The 25,792-nt window shown below is 38.6% G+C and overlaps 1 protein-coding gene and 1 long non-coding RNA gene across 4 annotated transcripts in view; one reads left to right on the forward strand and one right to left on the reverse strand.

Annotated features, from left to right (window-relative positions):
- LOC110366935 overlaps nucleotides 1-7,119 on the forward strand; it is a 32,437-nt gene extending 25,318 nt beyond the window's left edge. Inside the window, exons 2-3 of the long non-coding RNA XR_002427104.2 lie at nucleotides 4,691-4,758; nucleotides 6,244-7,119. This is a non-coding gene — a long non-coding RNA (uncharacterized LOC110366935). The remainder of the gene's footprint in view (nucleotides 1-4,690; nucleotides 4,759-6,243) is intronic.
- Nucleotides 1-25,792, reverse strand: part of stk32a (serine/threonine kinase 32A) — a 75,488-nt gene that overhangs the window by 30,115 nt on the left and 19,581 nt on the right. For all 3 annotated transcript variants that reach the window (XM_036142869.1, XM_012853052.3, XM_036142868.1), the window contains one exon: nucleotides 15,241-15,414. In XM_036142869.1, the coding sequence (XP_035998762.1) occupies nucleotides 15,241-15,414 (174 nt within the window). The remainder of the gene's footprint in view (nucleotides 1-15,240; nucleotides 15,415-25,792) is intronic.

Raw genomic sequence — 25,792 nt, forward strand, 5'->3', positions numbered from 1 at the left:
TGCTAAAGGCCACGCTGTCATTGTGAAGCCACGTGTCCAGAAGGGGCCACAACACCAAAAAGTCAAAGCAAACTGAGCCACTGTAGATTTATCAAACTTGATTGTTTCTTTTTTCAACTCAAGCACCAATTCCTGTCACCAGTTACAATAAAGTTATGTTTTTGTTCTTTCCACAACTGAAAATATATTTGTAACCCAATGGAAGATATCTCACATAAAAAAGGTATTAAAACACTATTCCCATTAACACTGGAACATAATAATTCACTCAACTGCACTCAAAATGCCTTTTACAGCGGCGGTATAAATAATTTTTTTGATACTATTTATGAACACTTTTAAGACTTTTCATCTTTCTAGTATAGAAACGTTGAAAATGCGTTATGCATTATACAGTTTACACTCCTGCTTAATGGCAATCATCAGGGGTTAAAAACAAACAAGCTGGAATTCCACTTTGAAACAGCATGTGTAGATTAAGATGGTGAGATTAGGGTGGTTGTTTGCAGGGATAAGGAGATAATTCAGTGATTTGTGAACATAAACTCTCTCTGCATTTTGATCCTTTACAGAAACCCAGAAAATAAAAGAGCGAGAATCCAACAATTACTGCTGGCAGAGATATTTTAAGAGGTGTGGCAATGACTTGGCTCCAAATTTCCTCTAATACACTGGTATTAGTGGGGGGTTTAGCGTAATTGCAGAGGGGGAATGGTAGAAATGGACTGGATGAATTATCAATTCTGAGAGGCTGTTTTATTTATATATATATATATATATATATATATATATATATATATATATATATATATATATATATATATATATATGGCAATGTTATAGACAGTAAATCATAAAACAATTACTCTTTATAAGAGGTAGTTTTGTGACTTAAAGAAGATTGCAGTTTATTTTATTGTTATATGTTTTACTGCAGTTGGCTTTTCTTTGTTTGACTATCGAAAAGATTGGATTGAGGGGGGCGCAAAAACCTCCTTTTAAATCCCAGGGGGGCCCACCAAAATAGGAAACGAAGTGATCACTCTGTATTTACAGTTTTAAGCCCCCCCCCCACACACACACACACACACACACGTAGTTGAATAGACTTATCATTATCTCAGCGCTAGGTTTTCTTAGAACAAAGCCATATAGACACTTTTTTTTCTTCCTTGTTTATCTCCGTGAGACAGACCAATATTGGCACACGTTGTATGTTTCCCTCATACAGTGCAGCCCTAATTTTGAACATCGTGTATGGCTGTCTTTCCACTTGACCATTATTCGCTACTTTAAGTTGGTTTATCAAAAGTTATACAAATAAAATGAATTGAAATATGTGGTCGGTTTTGACAAAATGTGAAAATGTTCAGAGGTTTTAGTACTTTTTAGAAGCCAATGTTTATAAATGCGAGATCATTCGCTGTATTTTCTACCTAAACTGTAATGATTTAGGCATGATGTAACAGGCTGAGAAAATGAGTTAATTGGCATACTCAGGCAGCTTCTCAAGGCAATGCTCTTTACAGCATTTCCATAAAAAATGGTTAATATGTTCTAAGCCTTGGAGACTGTTAAGGCCTTAGCAATAATCAGAATTAATTCTTCTTCTCCCTCTCTAGCAATCAGTATAAAAGATATGCAAACTGAAAGATGATGTACGAAAAGGGAATTTTATAGCAAAGATAAAATAATCAAGACAGTAATGATTTTTATTCCTCATACTTTCATAAAACAAAATAGTGTTAAAGGGATTAATGCTTTTAGGAATTATTTAAAACACTTAAAAGCTGTGTGGTATTTCACTTAGGTCATCTTTAATATGATCTAGTCTAAATGTTTCTGAATGCAGTTCTTCTTTTTTCTTACCAAATATATTATTTGATCACATATTTTATCAAAGCTAATAGGGCTAATGCAATTAATTTCTGGAGTGAAAAAAAAGGTTCAAGAAAGACACAAGCAGCTGTTGGTTTCAACCAGCAGTTTGTCAAGTGTTGGTATCCTGGGATAATTGAAGTGCAGCATTTATCGGTGCCGAGAAACAGATGGGTCCATCGCGGCTCCGGTCACAGCAGGGTTATGTGAAGAATGGATTATGTGAAGAATTGATGAGGTGAAACCTCCACCATCTGCAGCAGTTGAAACTGTGACTAAGAATAATTCAGGGGTGAACAAAATCATTATGAGAAAAACAGTTGCACTGCTCCACAGAATTATTTAAATGAATTAAACAAGTCAAAAGAAGAGGCTAAAAGCTCAAAGCTTTGTAAGTCTGTGGAGCACCTAGAGATGGAAAACCTGTATTTCCTATAAACAAAGCAGGACTGAAGACAGAATTGAAGTCAAAGACAAAATATATTTGCTGATCCTTATCTTGACTGAGTTAAGTACAAGAGAAATCGTGTCTGTCCTACCATACTTATAACACATGCACTAACAAAATTGAGTAGTTTTAAAAGACCATGAAGAAGGGCCAGGTTTACTCAGTGCAAGCTGATCCATTTGGCTCTTCTTTTGGTTGACTGGCCTTACAAGCTATTAGCAGGATCTAATGACCTCATTACAGCCTGCTATGAGAGGAAGACGGGTAAGATAATCCTGTACCTGGCCATATGATGCGGAACTGTCACTGGAGCCGCCCGACACACCTGAGAATTGGGGGCTATTATACATTCGCATACACAAGTTCTGGAACCGCAAAGCCATTTTCTCAAATCAAATACCAGTCTTTGCAGCCAGCACTAAACCAGGACATTGCTAGAGTAGTACAGACCATGGTTTGGGCTATTAAACAAATATATATTCTTTTTTCAAACAGGATGTCACTAAACCGAATAAAGGTTTGTGGTAAAGTGCAAAATTATTCACACCCGTGGCAGATTCATATTTAAAATCTTTTTTTTTCAAACAACAAAAAAACTATTCTTTTATGATAGTCACAATCTTTGCATTTTTGTGTTTTGAGTTTGTTTTGTATGTGTAATTTTGAAAAACATTTTTTTGCTGTTGATTTTTCTGGTTGCTACTATTCTAGTTCATGCTTGTGGGGATTATGTTCTTAGTTCATCCTTTGTACATTTTGTTTTGTTTCTGTTAGATATTTTTCTGGGTTTATTTGTGTCCCTTCATTCTGCCAGCTGCTTCACATCTCCTCTGATTGCCCTCTCTTCATCCGTTTCCAGCAGTTGTTCATTTCCCCTGATTAGCTCTTCTGTTTGCCTGGTATTTCTCCACCTTGCCTCAGTATAAATTCTCCCTGACTCTTCCTGTTCCTCTTTTTTTTTTCCAACTGACTCATTACTTCCTGCAGTCTCATTCCTTGGTCAGATATATATATTTTTTTCCTTTTTGCTGTGGCTCTTCTTCTGTTTATTTCCCTGCCCTGCGTGTAAGTTATTTCATTCACTTTTTTGTCAGCACACACTCAGCGATTGGGTCCAATTTAAGATTTTAATTTACATTTTATTAAAAGTGGCTTCACCAGAATAATTTTTACCCCATTACCATGTTGATAAAATTAAAAGATGAATCCAAAAATATGGCAGAGGTACAAATAATTTTGGATTTAACTCCAGCTGTTAGTTTTCTTCGTAATTTTGTTAAGCATCAACATATTTGAATTGTTTCTATTATTAATTTGTAAATTACCGATAATAGCTATGCAGGTTAAATGTTCGGTAAACACTTTTACCCTGTGATGATTTTTAAATGCTCACTGCAACAGATTTTGAATGGTGCAGAGGAAAGAAACTGCAGATACTATATGTCATACACATTGCTCGTGTGTGTTTTGCTGCTATAAAGTGTCCTTATTAAAACAATTTCACACTTTTATTTCAGTCAGTTTTATTTCAGGCTCTTTCATGGCTCTGCCACGGTTATTGCTCTCTTTTTGGCTCTGTTAAGGCCTCTCAGTCTATCAGGGAGGAGAGTAAAAAAGCTCTGATTGGTCTGAATGACCCACAACCACTCATACCTAATCATGGTGCATGTATGTAGAGATCCCTCCACACGGACTGCCATCTTTAGCAATGAGAAAAAAGCTGAAAAGAAGCTCAGCTTTTACTGTAGCGGCATAAGGTCACAGCTCAAATGTAATGAAATATTTTTTCTCTTTAATGACGTTAAAGGAGTAAAGCGGTAGAGTATCTCATTTTTAATTGTGAATCAATGACTTCCTGTTTCCCTGTGGTACATGTATGTATTGAGGTCAGTTTTGCTGACTCTTCGAAATGGTAAGTAAAAAAAGAGAACAGGGCAGTCGAATGAAGCAGAACTGTGTTGGTCTTTCTTGTTTCAGTTTTTTTATATTCTTGAAAAAAAAAATTTCCAGAGAATATATGTACTCAAATTCTAGTTTAATTGATTTCCCATTTGTTCAATGTAGCATAAATCTATACATTTGTTTAAGGATTTTTTACACATCTTCACCATAGGTGCAAACGGGGGAGAAAAACTCCGATTATCTATGGTAATAATCAGCCCATGCATAGAAATATGTCACACACTCAGAGACGTGTATGCTGTCTGACTCGCTCTGCTCTGAGTACCGACGCCCACAAGCCACTTAGAGGCTAGTCAGGCGGCAGCTTTCTTTGAACTGAAAGCTCCACTCGACACGCGGTGACTAACGGCTCCGAACCAATAAACTGCCACATTTCTAGCTCTGCCTCTCTTCTTTCTGCAGGGGGTAAAGTAGCAGGGAGAAGTCGGAGGTGGGAACTGATGCGCACGTGCATGCTGCTTTGCACATCAGTAGGTATACATGTATGCATGGCGTGGCACAGCCTCTTTATCTAAGGCAAGTTTATTCTTCACTCCCTAGCAAACAGTGTAGCTACAGAATGTAGTTTCTGCGCAAAGTTGGGTTTAATACAGGTTGACGGTTTTAATATAGTGCGAGAGGTGATGCTTGTCAAGCAGGCAGCGAAAGCAGCTATAGGAAACGAAAAAAAAAAAACCCAGGCCAAAACTTGCATCACAATTATCACAGTTGAATAATTCAGGTAGTCAGAAGCATTCAGAGAGTGTTAAAACCTGTCCTCTCTCTCTCTCTCTCTCTCTTCCATTTCTTTCTAGCTCTCTGAGTCTTTCCCTATCTTTCTCTCTCTCTGATATTCTGAATACACTGCTGTCTTTAAATAATCCCCCTCCTTGCTTTTCTTGTACGAGCGGGCACGTGGGAATAATACAAAAGTGTGCAATTAATGTTCTTTCTGGAGCAAACAGCCCTTCTCCCAGTCCATCATGTTGTACTCCTCCCATCGTTTAATCTGTTGTTTTGTGAGCGCCTGAGCCAGGGGAGATGTTTGACAATGATAATGCTCAATTCGCCATTTCCGAAGTGGAAATTGGAGAGCTTGCACCAGCTGGCATCTTAATCTGCATTTATGAAAGAGGTGAATAGAATGTCTCCCTCCCCTTCCATTGCTCTGTCACTCTCTCTCTCTCTCTCCCCTTTCTATCCGGGCTGTCTTTTCTGCTTCTGCTGTGAAATAAAACATTAACGCACCCCATGAATAAAGAAACCTCGACTGAAGACGTGACATATTCTCCTCATGCGGGACAGCTGATGGAGAATAAGAGTGACAACTTTCCACTATTCAATCTCCTAACAAAACTATTTTGTGAGAAGATCCACGTCCCTTTATCCTCGCCTAATCACACAGGTGAATTAGAACTACATTTCCATTCTGCAGCTTGGGAAAGGGCCTTGTTGGATGAAAGAGTGAATAAGTTACTAAAAGATGAGCTGTCGTGATGAACAAACTGTGCATATAAAACTAAAAAGAGCATGAAGGAGGAATAAAAAATAAAACACAGGAAAAACATTAATAACAGCATAATAACAATGAAACGGATTATGAGAGAAAATCAGCAGATTTTAACTATTTGTGAGTGTTTGAGTGTGCAAGAGCGAGAGGCATGAACAGTACAACTAAATATTAAATGACTGAAGCAGACATGATGCTTCAGCAGCTGAGGCTCATAAAGGTTCAATTAGTTTAAAATACATTAAGGTGATCTGAACCGGAAGACTGGGCAGTTCCTACAGAGCAATTACAGCATAAACTAACTGTGTTTCTCTTAAGCACGCAGTACATTTGGGATATGGAGTGCAGAATTAATTTAAATCTAAATCTTACTATAATAATAACAATAATGATGATGATACTAATAATCTTTGTCATTGCAAGATGCATTCCAATCAAATTTGTCCTCTTAACCTATTCCTTTCAGGGAACAGTGGCCTGCCACCCTGGGATGCCTGGGAGCATTTTGGGGCTAAAATTGCAGTCTTTGGGATTCGAACCAGGGAACTTGCAGCCTTTCCCTGATGCAAGCTCTCTGCTCTGATCACTAGACGACCACTTCCCCACGCATAATGAGTACACATACGTAGCTGTATCCCAGAATGGAGCTCCATGTCATTTTATCCTCAGTGACTCCCAGTTTGTACCACTAACGAAGCACGGTGACAAATTAACAACATGGATAATAATAAATAGGACATAAATCTATAGATACATGTTACTGTATATAGTTTTAAGATTTTATACTAAATCCTGTTTCTACCGTGTTTCAGACCCGTGTTTAATTTGGTAAACTCTCTGCGGCAGGTATGAATTTAGAAATTCAGCACAAGACATCCTGTTGAATAATTAAAAGTATAAAGCTATGTTTATCATCCACCAGTCTCACTAGCCTTTATTTATTTGCGGTCATCATATCCACTCCTTAAACAACACGCTACGTCTGTAATTTAAAATATTTACATTGATTTAGAATGCATTTAATAGGATTAAAACTTCTGTCATATAGTGGCGGATATGAACTAGCCCTGTTGTTATGCTCCTATTGGCTTAGGCTGCTGGAGGACGTACTCCAGACGCTTTTACTCACTCCGCTAATTTCTCCTACTACTCTACAATTATATATTACATATGGCTATAGCTGACATCAACTATATGTTATCTGTTTTTATTGAAGCAACATCTGTTCTGGCATTGCTGTTTAGCAGAGACACCTTTCTGGAGGGGATCATCACCTAAGCTACTGCTGCCAATAATGTCACCTGTCTATGGTTTATATAATTTACCCCTTTCTTTCTGTGCTTTATTCTCTTTGTCACCTATAGAAAGTCACCAAAAGAGCTACTGACACTAACTACATGTAGTTTGCTTTTCATATTTTGATTGTTTTTTCTGTCAAGCAGTGCTTCTATCCTAGATGAAGCTAGATACTTAAATAGACATTAACTCTGAAACATTTCTAAAACCGTAAGTGCTCCTGGATCAGTGTCGTCTGCTCTGTCTTCTTAAACCCCCAGGTGGTTGCTGTGGATAGCCTCTCACACTGAGCCAGGTTCTGAAGATTTCTTACTGTTTCCCTTTCATTGTTGTTCAGGACTCGATGAAGTCAACTGTCCACTGTCACTGCAGACCTGTTCTGGGGATTGCTGCAAAGCCAGTCAATTGATGCAGTTGATATAATAATTTGAACCTGAATCCGTACCTGTGATTGAATTAAATGTAATATATAATTCTGTATATACACTGGATTTTTTTTTTTATCTTGTAAAGTGCCTTGAGCTGACAGGTTGTGAAGGGAAACCCTGTTATAAACTCATCTAAGTATACGCATTTCTATAAAGTACAAAGATTTGCAGCTTTGGGTAGATAAGGCTATGAAACAATGCCTTCCCATGCATTGTTTCATTGCTGAGGGACCCATGATGGCAGTCTGCAAGGATCTTCTTAAAGCCTTTTCAGAACGTAAGCCCGCTGCTCTAACCACTAGGCCACCACTTCCCCAATTAATTGACTGGTAATGGGCACTCATTGGCTGTATAAGGAGCATTACATTTTTATCTTCAGCGGTCTGGGGATCATTAGAGTAGAAAAAGGAAAAAAAAAAGATGAGATGACCACAAGAGTAATTCTGTCCTGGACCATAGCATATTACAAATTTTACACCAGGGCACATTATATGTGACTCTAATAGCTCACAGATGTAACAGGACTTAATGGTTTATGAAATATGCTTCATTTCTTTACACTGTGAGTCTACGACATATATAAGACGTGTTTAGATGTGTTATCCCTGAAAAGTTAATGAAAGGGGAGAAAAAAGATAGGTTTGAGATGTGTGAATTCTTGGCTTTTTCAATATACAAAAAGGAAGAAAAACAACAAATTTATTGCAAACCAAGCACGCTAATAACATTTTCCAAAAGATTTAAAAAAAAAAATCCTTTTTTTATGCTGTATATTTTCCAAGAGTGTGGCACTTTCAAATGCTGTTGTCCGATAAAAGCCAACATTTCTAATGTACGCTGATATTCCTAAATTAACTAAAGCTGCGTATTGACTTGTTAAAAGCATCTGCAAACTGACAATTTGCAAGTCTTTCCATTACGAGGCACCAGCATGCTCCTGAGGATTTACCCATTGATAATCACTGTTGATGTAACAGAGGCACACAACCAATGAAATGCAAAGCACACAGGCACACATACACACACACTTCCACTCACACACACACTTTCCATTTGTCTTTCCGCTTGTTTGGAAAGGCTTGTCAAGTCTCTGAAGATGCCATCTAATTGAGGCTCAGTCTATTGTTAATAATTCAAACCCCCTACAGATGATAAAAGTTGAAACAGTGACCAATCTGGAAACCAGGCAAAACCAGATATTACTTTTGCATGGAAGCAAACGAGTATCAGGTTATGCTCTTTGCTCACATGAGAGCCTTTTGTAGCATTATTCAACTCAAATTAATTCAGTTTATTTGTATGGTGCCAATTCAATTGAAGATGAGTTTTGGACTACCGCTGTAGGTAAAATTAGGGTAGAATCATATAGCATGACCCTTAATGAGTACCTGAAAAGATTTTAAACAAACAGTTTGCACATATATTACTTTCTTATAAAGGAAGTTGTTTTCAATGTTAAAAGGAAACTGTAGCTCCAAGATAAGGGGGCAAGACTGGTGAAGAATTTAGGATTCACCTGGCCTTCAGCTACAGCAATAGTACCAAATTATTAACCTGTCCTATATAGTATGTGAAACTGTGGGGCTCGTTCTGTTATGTGGAAATATAAAAAAACATTTCCCCATTTCCCATATCATCTTGCAAAAAAAAAACTACCACAAAGTAAATTCTGGATGTCACACATAACTAATCTCTGAATTAAATCTTTCATTTAATGCTATACATTATCAATAAAAACTGAATAGCCATAAAAAAGAGATTACATAAAAAGATGACAAATTATATATATATATAAAAAAATTAAAGTAGTTTGGTTAAAATATTTTTAACACAAGGCTAATTATTACCCAACACTAAAACTAATTTTCCTTTGATGATAAAATGGTAAACCTTTTCAGTATCATGTGATTCATTTTAAAAACTAGCTGTCTTCTTCTTAAAAAAATATTATCAGCTGATTCCATGTTTTTCCTGATTAAAAACTTGTCTCTTTGGCATCATAGTAAGCTGTGTGTGCTTTTCTCCGTTTGAGATCAAATAAACAACAGACTGAACATAAACAGAGACAGTTTTCCAGTGTCTCACCGCTCTCATGGGATGACAAATCCAATTTGTTCTACTTTCACAGTTGTTACAGAAACTCTCCATTATATTTCACACACGACACAAGGAAAAAGAAATAATAAATGGTTTACGCTGTTTCCCAGTAAGTATCTAAATTAATAGAGAATTTAAGTGTTGAGTCATAGATTTTTTGAGAACGCTAACCTACACAGCTTTTATAATGATCATGAAACATTTTGCACACTGACTAGCGTGAGCAACAAGCTTACGTCTCAATTTCAAACGTGGGACATACGATCAAGATCGTCATCATTTTTGGACTATTAGTGTTGTCATAGTTACATTCACCGTGGACTCATGGTGCTAAATGTACAGTCTCACTGTTTTGTCTGCCATGCATGTTTGCATAGCCGTCCGTCCGTCCGTCCGTCCGTTGTCTTCCGCTTATCCGGGGTCGGGTCGCGGGGGTAGCAGCTTCAGTAGGGAGGCCCAGACGTCCCTCTCCCCAGCCACTTGGGCCAACTCCTCAGGAGGAATCCCAAGGCGTTCCCAGGCCAGCCGGGAGACATAGTCCCTCCAGCGTGTCCTCGGTCTTCCCCTGGGCCTCCTCCCGGTGGGACGTGCCCGGAACACCTCACCAGGGAGGCGTCCAGGAGGCATCCTGACCAGATGCCCGAGCCACCTCAACTGGCTCCTCTCGACGTGGAGGAGCAGCGGCTCTACTCTGAGTCCTCCCCGGATGACTGAGCTCCTCACCCTATCTCTAAGGGAGAGCCCAGACACACTACGGAGAAAACTCATTTCAGCCGCTTGTATCCGGGATCTCGTTCTTTCTGTCACGACCCAAAGCTCGTGACCATAGATGAGGGTAGGAACGTAGATCGACCGGTAAATCGAGAGCTTCGCCTTTTGGCTCAGCTCTCTCTTCACCACAACAGATCGGTACAGCGCCCGCTTCACAGCAGACGCTGCACCAATCCGCCTGTCGATCTCCCGCTCCATCTTCCCCTCATTCGTGAACAAGACCCCAAGATACTTGAACTCCTCCACTAGGGGCAGGACATCCTCCCCAACCCGGAGAAGGCACTCTACCCTTTTCCGGTTCAAGACCATGGTCTCGGATTTGGAGGCACTGATTTTCATCCCGGCCGCTTCGCACTCGGCTGCGAACCGCTCCAGTGAGAGCTGTAGATCACGCCCTGATGAAGCCAATAGGACCACGTCATCCGCGAATAGCAGAGACGCAATCCTAAGGCCACCAAAGCGGATCCCCTCAACACCTTGGCTGCGCCTAGAAATTCTGTCCATAAAAGTTATGAACAGAATCGGTGACAAAGGGCAGCCTTGGCGGAGTCCAACTCTCACCGGAAACGAGTCCGACTTACTGCCGGCAATGCGGACCAGACTCTGACACCGGTCGTACAGAGACCTGACAGCCCTTATTAAAGGGTCCGGTACTCCATACTCCCGGAGTACCCCCCACAGGATCCCCCGGGGGACACGGTCGAATGCCTTCTCCAGATCCACAAAGCACATGTAGACTGGTTGGGCAAACTCCCATGCCCCCTCAAGAATCCTGCTGAGGGTATAGAGCTGGTCCAGTGTTCCACGGCCAGGACGAAAATGTTTGCATAGCAAAACACATTTTATATGGGGTTAAATTGTAAGAAAAAAGTTATTTTATTTTGGCCAAGTCCTGTAATGTCTTTAAAGTATATGTGACACCTTTGATGTGCCCTTGTTATGTATTGTGCACATGTACTTGGATAAAAGGGAAGGGGTTTATTTTGTTTTATATTGTAAAAGGACAAGGTATTACTTTTACCATGACATCCCAGTTTGTTTGTTTGGTTTGTCTGTTTTTCCTATTTAACCATTTAAACATCTTCGATCTAAAATTGAATGTCCTATGAATGTCCCCAAGGGTTCCAAATGGCTGCATTATTGGGAAAGCGGGCACTGCCGCGGTTTATCCATAGGTCATCATCATCATTCTACACGTAATTATTATCAAACTCAAGTCAATTAATGTAAGTGCATCAAAAAGGGAACATGTACATCAAGGAATTGCAAACAGACTCTGAAGACATCCCAGCATCCACCTGCTATACCAAACCTCTCCTATCTGGAACTTATTCATTCAATTTCCATAGAGATGAGCTGTGAATTACTTTCGCCCTCGCTTCCAATCTGAGGCTAATGAATGCAGATGGAAAAGATGTCGGTGTCATCTAAACAAACAACATCCAGCACCTGCACGTCAAGCTGAAAGTCTGTCCTCCCCTGGACTAAAATAGAAAACATGATTTAAATATTCATATTTCTCAGAGGAGTGCGTGAATACCCAAATTATTAATCTGTCCTATTTATTTCACTTCCTCCACCCTTCTGTGGAGGTTTAAGAGCACAGACAAGTGCAAGCGGCCTGCTTAACGCTAAGTGGTGTAATTTGTTATCTGTGGGTGTTGATAAATTAGCGTACCCTGTTGCAGTGATGCTTCCTATTAGTCATGATCCAGGAAAGCTTTTATTTCTGTGATTACCTCGGTTCACGTTGACCAGAGTGGAGGACTGAGTTTATAAGGCTAATTCATAAAGAAGACATTTTTTGAATCGTTTTTTGCTGTCCTGTATTCTAGGACAACAGAATTTCCGTTTTATCTGTTATTCAAAATCGCTAAAATAAGAAGTGGTTAATTACTTGATTCTTGCCTCGCAGTCATGAAACAAAATTATAGATTTTGTTGTCAAAACTTTTCTTTTTGGGTAAATCCTCCGTTTAAACCAAGCTGACACCCCATTAACGTCTGCGCGATACTGAACAATTCACTTCTTCTGTCTTTGAAAGTTGAACTAAGCTCATGCTAATAATTATTCTCATTAAAAAGAAGCCAATTAAGTTTCTTTGTGAAGCGAGCTTTCATCACCATCAGTGTTGTTCAGGAGGAAAAAAAAAAAGATTAATTAAAGTTTTTAACTAGGGACTTACATAGTGAACATGATTTAAGGTAACAGGCTATGTAGGACAAGGTGGGATGGATTTGTGCACTGGTTATTTCACTTAAAAATGAAATTAAGGCTGTATAATTTTTGACAGAAATAAAAGTTTTGATTTGTTTCAACCGTAATTGCGTTTGCATTTTAACTTGTCTGTGCATTAACCACAAGCAACAAAAATGCCCCGTAGAAATGTATTTTTTTCTAAACAAGGACCATTCAAAAAAGAAAGTAATTTTTTTTATTAATCAATATATTCTTATTTAACGGAATAGCTTGCTGAGTTGTACATCAATCCTTGTTGAAGAGAGAGTGCAAAGTGAAACCAACAAACAAGTCTATGTATTAAACAATTTTACCGGTACATAATGCTATGGTGAGATTCCTGAAAGATCCTGGTGAAACAGTATGATGATATAAACTCTAAAACAAGTAATATGATCACATTATCTCACTGCTACAACTCTCTTCCCTGGTATATTGCAGATGTGATTAATTGTCCAGCCCTACATTATGTTTTTAAAAAGATTAGACCTAGTTAAAACCAAACGCTCCCAGTATGTCAATCCACAGGTCTTATTAAACCCAAAACTGGAATAGTTTCTCCCAATGTGAGAATGCAAAAATAAGCGGGCAATAAAATCTTAAACTCCTACTAACCCCCTATAATGACTGTTTGAACAATAAATGGCACTTATTAAGAGACTACTGTTTCTTTTTTTGGTATTCTTGCCTCTTGAGGCCTACTCAACAGAGTTTTAACTCCATGGTGGTGAGTGTGTGATAAGTTGCAGATTAGTTTGTGAAAATCAAACATAGAACAAATTTGAAAGTACCTCTGGAAAAAAAAAAAAAACGCTCTGTGGACTGCTGCTTAAACACTAAGCAGGTGTGTCGTCAACCAACTGGGTTACCAGCTGTTCTCTTGCATTCATTTGGCGTGGACCGCTTCAAATGGAAGCTTTATTTTGTAATTTTCTGCCGCAGTACCCCAAAAAAGAATGAGTGACACTGATTGTCTGTATTCTCTGTCTGAATGAGAGAGACGTCTGTGATGTGGACCGTTACAACACTATTTTTAACAGTAAAGACTCTTTTGGTATCTGTGTTGGTATGAGGTTCTGATGCTTTATCCAACGTAGAACCATAGGGCTCAGAAATGCCATACCAGTTTTACTGATTGCTGTAAATTTATTTTCTGCACAGTTTTTTTTTTGTGACTGGGAAATCTTAATGTAAATTCATATAAAGCAGGGTTCTGGAATTATTAGAGCAAAGCACTTCACTTCCTCTACTAGAGCCAAAATTCTAAATACAGAGATACATATGAGAGATCCCACTTGGTTTAAGGCACCAGTCTGCTCCATTTACCAACACTACACCAGATTTATCCCTTTTTTTTAATGTGAATATGTGAACAAATAGCGTGCTTAGAAGATGACAACATAATTTAGAGAGGACCACCACAAGGACAGCAGCAGTGCACACCTTGCCTTTCTTACAGTAACAAAGGATCATCTGCAATTATAAACACCATTATGATTATATAATTTAAATGTATATAATAAACATCCATCACATAAGAGTTTTTATTACTAGCTTGGCTGGCCGTACCACAATAGAGATCAAGAACAAATTATGTGTGATGGTTGGAAGTAATCGGTGCATAAAATGACTACTTTTATTGAACGGTGGGAGCTGAGAGTGTGCTTAATATGATCAATATCATGGGATTTCCAACCAGAACAAGAGGTTAATGCTGAATAAACATTGCAGAAATCCAACATCAGCAGGCAGTCATTAAGGTCACCTTTCTGATAATGGCTCTCGCACTTCCATTCTAACAGGCCCGTGAGAGTGACATCGTGTGCAACACTGAGCTCAATATTAATTATGCGCTTCGAGTTAAACCTCATAGCACCAGTTATTTATTAACCCAGCCGATCAAATTGTTTCAAAAAGCTGACCACCTGGCAAATTAAAGCGCCACGGCAGTAATTCACGGAGTGTTACGTGGCTGTTTGCAGCCCCCACACGGCTGAATACGGCTTAATAAAGGGCAGTGCGTGTGTGAAAGGAGCCTCTTTTTACTGCTACTTGCTAGTGGGATATTTTCTAGAATTAAACAATCAAAATCAAGTGTTTGACTTCAGTGCTTACATCTTTCATTTTACCCAATCTACCTTGCTGAGGAATTTTGCTTCAGATGTGACAACTGAAACAATAAAAGAAGAGCAGGCCGTGGCAGCACAGTATAGGCAACCAGGTAGTAAAACTGTGCTTGTGCTGAATAAAAAGGGGAAGTTAAGGTTTTCCAGGTTTCACACTCTTATTGTTTGTAATGTACATTGGCTGCATTGAGATATTGTAATGTTTTTGAAGCACCTTAACAACTTAAGATAACAACATTTGGCAGGAGTGGGCATTAAATGGACCTGGGAGTCGGTGACTTTGCCGTGACAGCAAATATTTCTGCCTTTAAAAGCACTTAATGTGAATCTTGCAAATTAAAAGGGGCAGAAAGCCATCCGCATCGGCTGAACTGGTAGTAGTTCAGATGAAGACAAGCTAATCGACAAGATTTGAGTTCGATGCTGAGTCGTATACGAAGAGGTGAACAAGTCGTATTAGAAAATCTGGTGGATTCAAACACCCAATGAAAAGAGAAACCATCTTACCTGTGTATGATGTGCTTACTGCGGAGGTATCCCAAAGCCAGGGCCAATTCGCAGACGTAAAACTTCACTGTGCTTTCGGAAAAGTGGACGTTTTGCTGGAGGTGATATCGCAAGTCTCCCCCCAGGAGCAAGTCCACCACCATAAACATGTCCTCTTCGTCTTGAAAAGAATACCTTCACAGGAACAAAAGCATGGATCAAGCATCACAAGTAGAACAGACAGAATGTAAAAGGATCAGATGCAAAAAAAAAAAAAAGCAACAACATTAAAGAACAGAAATAACATTAATACATCTCAGTTGGTTAGACTATCATGAGCGATTTCATTTGTTTCAGCAATTCATGCCAAAATGTGGAGCTTGTGTATTTTCTAGACTCACTACACAAAAAGTGATGGCTTGCAGCTGAAAAAAAAAATCGGTCTTAAAAAATCGAAATATAGCATAGGATGAAAAGAAAAAAAAGAAAATATACACAGAAATGTTACGTTACAGCCTCCACAATCATGGTGAAGACTGCTGACTCCACCAGATAGTCACTGACACCCTCCACAAGGAGGGTAAGACACAAAAACTCATTACTTAAAAGAAAAACTCAAGGGGAGTGTGCTTTTTTTCCTTTTAGAGCCCCCTCTTCAGGGAACAATCTCCCTCAAGACATTTGGCAGGCATGTTCTGTGGAGGTTTTTAAAGCCAAGCTAAAGACCCACTTGTTCACTTTATCTTGTGTGGCTTAATTCGATGTTTAAAGTTATATTGTTTTTATGTTTTGTTGTTTTTGGTGTTTTCTTTTTGTTTCTGTGTTTTTATGTTATCTTTTTTTTAAATTGCATTGAGTAATTCCTTGTTTTACTATTTTTTTTTTTATCACCTACTGTTCAGCACTTTCTAAATAAAGCGTCAGTGTCAGTTTCATAGCTGATCGCTTTCAAGCATAGCTGTACTGAAAGGAGTAATTCAAGCAAAAACAGACCTGACTAAGTATTTGGTGCATTTACTGTGATTTAATTGGGTTTACCTTTAATTGGTAGACTATATGACAATTAAAATCTCTGGCCGCGAAAAAACACCTGAACTAAAAAATCGAGGTGAGTGTCCCTTTCTGAATAGAATAACTGAAATGAATGACCTGTTAACTGATATTCAGACTTTTTTTTTAGATATACCTATAGCTAATACCCTAGAAATACATTTATTTTAGATAAACTGAGCAGTATTTCCACTTTCTTCCAAGAATTGTGCAAGACACCTTCACTATCCTTCCTTAGCAGAAGTAAAACCAACAGAGATATCCAGAGGCAAAATAAATGTATGTCAGCCTTGAGCTGCTGAATTAACATAGTCAGGTTTTCTACACTATAATCACCAAAAACACAACTTCAGAATTATCCAAGAAGCTCCTTTGTAACACATGTCATAGCTAAGGACCAACCAGAGGAATATCTTTGAAAGCATATGTGGGAACAGAAAGAAAATTATTTATTTAAGAATAAGAAGCGAGACAAAGAAATTCACATTTTAGTTGAGAGATTCACATGTATTAATCATATTTCTAACAATCTACTATGACACGCATTTTCCCTCTCCAATCCTAAAGCTTAAACCTTATTTCAAGAGCACCATTTATCCCTAAAATCTGTCATTCTTTGACAGGATTAAAATGTTCCAATTGTATGGTAATTTAAAAACCTCATCTGCACTTCCTCTCTAAACTGAAGGCATTATCATCTTTGTTTTTCTCCAGGTTTTTAAAAGTCAAATGAGGGAAGAGAAGGCAAAAAGCATAATCTCTTTTGTGACGGCATCTGTGATCAAGAGATTATCTTTTATTCTGTTGAGTTGCGAAATGCCAGCGAGTGTCTGAATGCCCGTCCCTGACCCAGTGCTTCAGGAAACTAATTGGCGAGCAGGATTTCAGAAAGCGTAATTTTTTTACACAGATAAACCCATTCTCCTATTTCTCTGAGTTGCTGAGTTATATTCACATGTATCAAAAAGGTTTACCTCACTTTTTGTTTTATCTTTAAAATTTCTGAAAGTCAACTAAAACTGTGTTGTAAATGCCTTTTGCAGGGCTTATGTGTTTAGCTACGTACTTTCCTGGGCACAAAGTATTGCTATGATTGCTTGGGTAGTTTCATTTTCTTTTCAACAGAGGTACTCTTAACTCAGTGCTTCTGTGTTTAACTGTGTATTTTAGACAAGGTCACTGATTGAGATTCTGCTGCCCTTAAAGCTGGCTTCATACTGACACTGTTCCTTGTGTGCTCTGTCCATTCACTGCAAAATGTGCCGCTCAGCAATCCAAGCTGGATCAGTTCATGCATCCAGACAGCCCCACACCCCTCCCTCCTTTATTTTGAAATAACGCTGGATCTCCCTTTACACTTCCTGCGTCTGACTTTTGTGTGGCTCATCTGGTTTTTAGAAACTGACGTATTTCGCTCCATCACAGATAGACTCAACGGTATTTCTGACGGACAACGGACGAGGGTTCTCTGTCATGTGGTAGCACCACAGAGCCAGTGGGAAAGCCATATTGACTACAATGGTGTATTATGAATGACCGGTAACTGTGTGTGCTGTTGAATTTTATTTTTCGTAGAAAGTACTGCCGTTCCAGTGCTCATGTGTTTAGCTAATACTACCATTGACTATTTGTACTCTCTTTGATTTTCTTTCCCATGGATCGAACTCTAGACTCAGTGCCTCTGTGTTTAGATTTTTTTACTGGATGAAATGATTTACCAAGCTATTGCTGCCATTATCTTTGCATTAACTTTTAGGTTTACTTTCCCTTAGAAAGTACTCCTGGAACAGTGCTTCTTTCTTTTTTTCTGGTGACCAAGGTGACCAACTGAGTCTGATGGTATTGTATTATAATTTAGATTATGTATATTATAATCTGACTATATGAATGAAATGTATTAGAAGGTTTTAATTTAAATTGAATTTGGACCGAATTAGATTCTGTGCAGTTTGAGATAATTGGATATGAATTGGATCTGTTGTCTTGTTGTGAATTAGCGCCATATGCATACAAGATAAATGAATGGGACTGAATACATTGAGATAAGCAATAGATGATGGTTTAGCTAGAAATGTAAATTAAGACATTGAGACGATGTAAATAAAATCTCAAGCATACAAGCTATGAATTAATTAGCACAATGGCAAAAGAGACCTTGGAAAAATTGGTCTTTTGAAAACAAATGCAAATTCTACAGCATCCCCTCTCAGATCGATCAATATGCCCACTGTATACAGTCCACAGAGGTTTTGGTCAGTAAAGAACCATCATCTTGGCTCAAACTCAAGACTGGGGAACCAAGGAATAGCTTTTTTCTTTCCCCACACTGGTAAACACCCGGACCCCACCTCCACCCACCCAACTTCCTCTGGGAGGGTCGCAAATAAACTGTATGTGGTGATTTTCTGTACTGGATGGATTGATGGGGATTGATTGAGCTGACTCCAAACTGTCTGCTAAGGCTCAGATAATGCTGAGACCACGTAATGTTTGATTGCCACTGGCCTCCGAATGCGGAAAGACTATCTGCCAGATGAGTTTGCAGAGGAAGCAAACGTATTTGGGAACGAGCCTGTCGAACAAAGGCATGCATGCGTACCGCACTCTTTGTGTTTTCCCCCCAATGAGTGTAAAGTAAACATCACAAGTGTAGGGGTAACAGGAGCATCTGGTGAGGGTGTTTGCCTTTTGACAGACTGGTGTACTTCACATTATTAAGAAAGAACATTATTTGGAAACATCTGAAGACACCAGCCAGGAAGTTGAATTGTGAAAACAAATGGATCTTAGAAATAGACAGTGACACTAAGCATCTCGCTAAATTCATTACCAAGGCCGGATTAAACTATAAAGTCAGGTTTCAACCTGATATAATCAGATCTCTTGAATTTCCAGGTAACAATCTTGTCTTAAACACACAATTGATGTTTCATATGAATGAGCTTGAGGGTTCTTCTTAGGATCTTAGCTGTTCCTAAGATTGCGATCTACTGGACTGAGATGTTTGATGTTTCTCCAGGTATCTGTTGGAGCCACTTCTCCAGAGTGGGAGTTACTGCCCTGAGTGCTCTGATGACCATGAGCACTAAATATAGCTACCTGCTAATCTTTTGTAAGTAGTTATAAACAAGCTTCTGGCATAAGTGACCACTTTTTGTATCAGAAACAGTTGGGTATATATTTTTGTTGGTTTCTTGGCACAGACCTAGCTTTTAAGTGCTGCCCATAAATCTTACAATGAGTTGAGGCTGAGGTCAGTTTAACTGCTTAATGTAAGCCTGCTTTGTCCAGCCATAAATATATTTTGATGTGTCCGATGTTACGCTCACTGCGTCCAAGTCTGAAGTGTCTAGCTGTTGTTTTGGAGAGATGGGGAAGGATTTGGACACGGTTCTCCTTCACAATTCCTTCCACACTGAGCGGATGCCAGTCCAAAAGACAACAAAACAGACCCTCAGCATACTACTACCACCACCATCCTTGATAGTGGGTGCAGTTTTTTTTTAGGCTGACAGGCTCAACTTGACTCCTACAAATATAATTTCCGTTGTTGTCGAACAGCTCAGTCTGGTTTCATTTGATCCAGAAACCATTTGGTTAGTTACTGAAATAAATTAACATTTTGATAATGTTCTAATTTACTGAATGGGTCTGTACAAGAAGAATGATCCAAGAACCTTGTTGATGGCTAATAAAGGCATGGAGTTTCCCTGCAAATTGCTATAGGAGTTAACATTTACATAGTCACTGTATATATATATATATATATATATATATATATATATATATATATATATATATATATATATATATATATATATATATATATATATATATATATTTTTTTTTTTTTTTTTTTTTTTTTTAAATCTACAGTAAATTTAAACATCTGCTCTCAATTTCAGTTTTCCAAATTACTGAAGTCGTTTAAACCATTTAACCCTGGCAAAAAGAATGTCTCAAAGACATCTCTGAATACGGCCTAAATTAATATGAATGGTAATACTTCTTCATATTCAATAATGGTAACGTGTGAGAACGTCTTAACGGCATTGCAACTGTGTAACTGCTCTGAGAGAGTGGACCTCCAGAGTGATGGAGATGAGTGAAGAATATCACTCGAATCTGCTTAAGTGGGACAAAAGGACGATTAAACAGAAAAAGCCAAGCCTTCGTTTGTTTTTTTTTTTTCAAAAGTCTAACTGAGTGCAACAATGTGAGGACGAAAGAGCGAAAGCTTCAAAGTTTAGACCAAGATTAAAAAGTCTTTCGGTACACTAAAGCGGGAGCTAAAGTACAGTTTGTGTTTACTGGACAGGAGGTGCTTTACACAGTCGATTAATCTTTTGATTAACTGCCTTTGCCTCTGATCCTCCCTCTTTCTCCTCTCCTTAGTCTGTTTTCTATTCTCTTACTCTCTTCTTCAGAGTAACTTCTCCCTTCCCGCCCCCCAACACACACACACACACACACACACACACACACACACACACACACACACACACACAATCAGTGTAAATACCTCAAACCCATCAGAGGTGGCTGTTAACGGTCCAAGAGGCTGCTGTCACAAGGGTTTAGGAGGCACAAACTGGACCTTAATTGTTCTTTTTCCTGGCCTCTTTCAGGAAAACAGCTCCTTCGTTGACTGCAATGTATCAGATTAGAAAAACGTGGATCTAAGATCTTTTTTTTAATACTTTTTTTGACACTAACTGACTGACAATTTCCTTATTATAGGAATATGCTATCTAATTATCTAACAATTTAGGTTGCAAAAAATGCCAAAAAAATGTATTTTTCTAAACAGTTTGAATTTTTTTTTTTACTGACGCCACCAATCTTTGTCACAAAGTTTGTAGTGGTTTGGACATGGCAAGTATCCCATTTAAAACTGACACATCCTCCTAAGAATGTATCTCAATCCACACGCCTTTCTGTGCACTTTTCTGTCATGTTCCTCTGGGGGGAGGCTGTGAACTGTCTTTTTTTAAATTATTTATTGATACAACACAACACCTCAGCTCAAAAAGAAAGATGGTGAACTTGAATTTTCAAAGTACAACATCTGCACTTCTATTACTGATTCTCACAATACTTAAAATATCATATCTATGAGTGCTGGTGACTCAAAAAACAGAGCCTGGGTTGGCGTTTTTTTCTGCTACCCTGCCAACCAATTCAGGAAATCATCTAAATAATAAAAATAATTGTTTAAGGTCAAACTAAATTATAGTTATGTATATTTTTTATCTGGTGTTTGTGCCCTCCTCCCCTCTACTCAAAATGTTGCACTGGGCAACTTCCCATTGTCAACTACGAGAGAATCATCCTTTCCAGCCAATTACATTTCGTCTATAACCCTTTGGTCCAATCACAGTACAATATTGATATTTGGAAGTGGCTTAAATGTGTTAAGAGTTGTTCCTTGTTTGGTTTATCTGTCTTGTCAAAGCAGTATTGGTACGTTTTGACCCAACTATTAGCTTAAGCTTTTCAGGTTAATATATAGCACTTGGCACATATTGACTAGAACAACAATAACTGATAAAGTCATGGAGAAACAGTAAAAAGAGAAAGCTACTTATGTGCATGAAACCAAACTACAAAGGAGTGAGGACATAATTTTCAGCTTGGCTGAAGTTTCTATGTTGTGCGTCCCGCTAGCTGGAGTTGTAGGACTGGAAGAGTGCGGCTATCTTTGTTGCGGGGAAGTTGTTCTGTCATCCCAAACAAGACCGACTGACTCACAGCAGTCTTTCACATGACTGCTCAGGAACAAAGCTGTACGGAGTAAAGCGCTATACTTTACACTCTGACTGCCTTAAAGTGCACATACACGAGACATGACATAAGACATACCCAGTAGACCATTATATAAGCAATCAACAGCTTTTCATGAAGCACAAGCTCTGTGTATAAATAGAGTCGAACAACGACCATCAGTTTTCCTGTTAAGTTAGCAAGTGGTGTCAATGCACATTTAAACCTTTTTTCATAACAAAAACAACGGTGTGCTTTGACTGATTAGCTACCGAGAAGCTGGGTGGTTGACCACTCAATGTCAATGACGTCCTCACAGACCTACACCAGCTTTTGTCCCATTGCGTTAGAAAAAGCACAAATATCCCATTAAGAATTAAGTCCCAGATAAGCATCAAATTAATTAGCTACAGTCTTTTTTTCATTAAGGACTCTTATCTTTGTTTTTGTTATTTAGTGCTTTCTAAAGCAAGCTTTCTTCAATTCTAAACAAGTCCTTTCTAACACAGAGATGCACCAAAAGGTTGTCTGGTTACAAGGAGACTCAGAAGTTATATAATAACATAATTTTTGTATCCTAATATTAGTACCAGTAAGATAAAAAACAAAATTCGAGGGAAGCACAGTTTTAAGAAGCAGTTTGAATAGAAACTGTGTTTTCTATGGGGCATGTTGGCTCTTTGTTTACTATGGTCCAAAGAAGAGCTAGACTTCGCTGCGTATGAGTCATTGTGCACCTTTGCCATATTGTATTTTGCAAAATCTTTAGGTTAAAAAAATCTTTCTGTTATGTCGCGGTTTTACACATTCAGTTGAACCTTTATTAATGAACATGAATCATGAATGCAATTTTAAATGTTGGCAACCTTTAGGAAATATCAAACAAAACAAAAAAAGGGTATTTGCATGCATTTCCTGTGAAAATGGAGGCAGAGCCTGTTGTTTACTGCTGGTAATACTGCCTGTGCTAATTGCTAGGATGCTAAAGACAATTTGTTAAATGTCAACACCAAATTGTTTTTGATTTCTTTTAAATGAAAGTGACTTCTCTCGCACACAGACACGTGGTGTGATGTCACCTCTGCTTTAAATATAAATAATCCATGATCACTAATAACAGAAAGGCTAGAAAAACATATTTTGAACACTGCTTCATTATAGTATATATATAAAAAAAGGCACTACATTTCCACCCAAAGGCAGTGATTGTTAAAGAAAAACTTGTCATCAGAATGTGTGGTCCCTCACGCAAACTCTCACCCGAGCATATGTCCCTTTAGGTGACGGGGGAAATTGGCAACGCAGACGGTAAAGTGGTGGTTTGCAGCAACACTGCATCATGATTCCATTCGGACGTTCAATTTCAATCCATATCAGATTAGATCGACTTTATCATAAGCATCCAAAACTGCATTGTTATTTATGCTTGCACTGGTTAGCCATAACTATACATAAGGACCTGTCAAATTAATTAAAAAAAAAGGCCTATAGGGGCGCGCTGGAGGCACAGCGGGTAGCGCAGCGGGTAGCGCGACCCATGTACGAAGGCCTTAGTCCTTGACGTGGTCGACCCGGGTTCAACTCTGACCCATGGTCCTTTGCCGCATGTTTCCCCCTCTCTTCCACCCCCCTTCCTGTCAGCCTACTGTGTTAAAAAGCAAGCCACTAGAGCTGTGAAAAATCTCCAAAAGAAAATATGAGGTGGAACCAAGTACGCAAACATTCAGGTCCAGTTGTGATTTACTAAGAGAAATTGCTTGCTGGTGTACGTGTTTTCTTTGCTGATTTAGTTCCTAACCCTGTCTTTGTGTTTTTGCCTCTGTCACACTTGAATTTCCCCATTGTGGGACAATAAAGAAATTTCTTATCTTATCTAACTTTTAGTATAGATCCTATTCAATGTTTTATAACTAAGACCCCAGAGCTTTACAAAATCCTTAAATGGAAAATTGGCTTTATATCTCTGATCATTGCATCTGTTGTCTAACCTAAGGCTATTTATGCAACCACAGGAAATAAAACACAAGGCAAATAAATTGTTTAGCTATATAAATTTTTTTTTAGTTGTTTTTTACCAAAGTTACTGACCCACTTTATGGGTTGAGTCTCGATGTTTTCACCATACTTCCAAAATTGAAAGCATTCACCTGGTCAGTGATTACGTTGTCATTTTTGTATTTTGCAGCTCTTAGAACCAAATAAAACCAAAACGAGCACATTTGGCAGCAGCTGTTGCTCGATTCCTGAAACAATTTTTCAGGTATAGAGCAGAGATCAGCGGTTACGCTTCAGATTAGCTCCTGTGCATTACAGTGAAGTGCTGCAGACATTTCATTATCCTTCCTGGCATCAAGCCTGGTTGCTCTCGAGTGTGTGCGCTCTCTCGCATCCTTCCACAGCTTCTCCCTGGTCCCCTATTTACCAATGCTCTCTTCATCTATTTTTTTTTTCACTCCTATCTCTACTCTGCAACACATGCATTTCAATGTGACCTCTTTGTGGCCTCCAGGCACTCAGTCTCATGGGAGAGAATCCAGCATGGAGCTTTTAGAGTCAAAGGTACCCCCAGGCAAATTCAGTAATGGACATCTCAAGAAATCACAGGGGCTCCTCAACTAATGGGAACATGTCCTTACAAAAGGCGACACTGTCCTCTCTGTCAAAGGTAACAGTTGTATCTTGTAAGGTTACATAGATGAAGGAATGAATTCGATTTACACGACTGTGGATAATTTGCGCCCACAACGATTTCTGGTTTTCGCGTCTTTGTCACTCCTTGTTTCAGCACAAACGTTTAGTAGACCAAGACAACTAAAGTTTTAACTTATAATTCCAATCATTTAGGGGGAAATAGCTGTCCAAAACTGTAACCTGGTACTTTTTTAAAATAATTCAATCATTATTTTCCTGTGAGAAACCACATTTATTTGGAAAGTTCACTTTTTGCAAGCCACACCATGGTCTGTTTAGTATTTGACCTGTAAAAAACAAGACATGACCACAATGAAACCTGTGTGATGACGCCATCTGATAGAAAGAACAGGTGAGTCCTTGACGTCTAACAGTGTGGATGTAGCATCACAAATACAGAAGCCATTACCCACAAATACAGAAAACATGGACTAGTGGAGAACCTTCCTAGAAGTGGCTGGTTTACTAAACCTTTTCCAAGAGCACATTGACAGCTAATCCAGGAGGTCACCAAAGAACGCAACACAACATCTAAAGCACAGCAGCTCTCCCCTGCCTCAGTTAAGCTCATTGTTCATGATTCAACAATAAGAAAAAGACTGGCCTTGATTGCTTTACTGCTCCAGGACTTGAACAATATGCCATAATGGATGCATTTTGAGATTAAGTTGAAATACTCTATGTAGCAGGCATACCTTTGAGTAGCTTTATAACAAGCTAAATACAGGTTTTGCAGTGGTCAAGTAAAAGTTTGGACACAAATCCAGTGGAGTTGCTTGGGCATGACCTTAAACAGAGAGTTCATGCTCAAATCCCTCCTGAAATAAAACAATTCTGCAAAGAAGAGAGGGTCAGAATCCCTCTGTCGCAATATAAAAGTCTCTTTGTTGGTTACACAAATGCTTGACGGTAGATGTTGCCACCTGGCACAACCAGATATTAGGCTTAGGGATGAGAGCAATGAAATCATTATAAGAAAACTGAGTTTTGTATTTATACAGGTTACCTTTGTCTGATATTCAAATTAGTTTGGTGATTTGAAACAAGTACTTCCTCAAAAGCAAAAAAA

Source organism: Fundulus heteroclitus, chromosome 11 (genome assembly GCF_011125445.2).
Source record: "Fundulus heteroclitus isolate FHET01 chromosome 11, MU-UCD_Fhet_4.1, whole genome shotgun sequence".
Taxonomy (NCBI): domain Eukaryota; kingdom Metazoa; phylum Chordata; class Actinopteri; order Cyprinodontiformes; family Fundulidae; genus Fundulus; species Fundulus heteroclitus.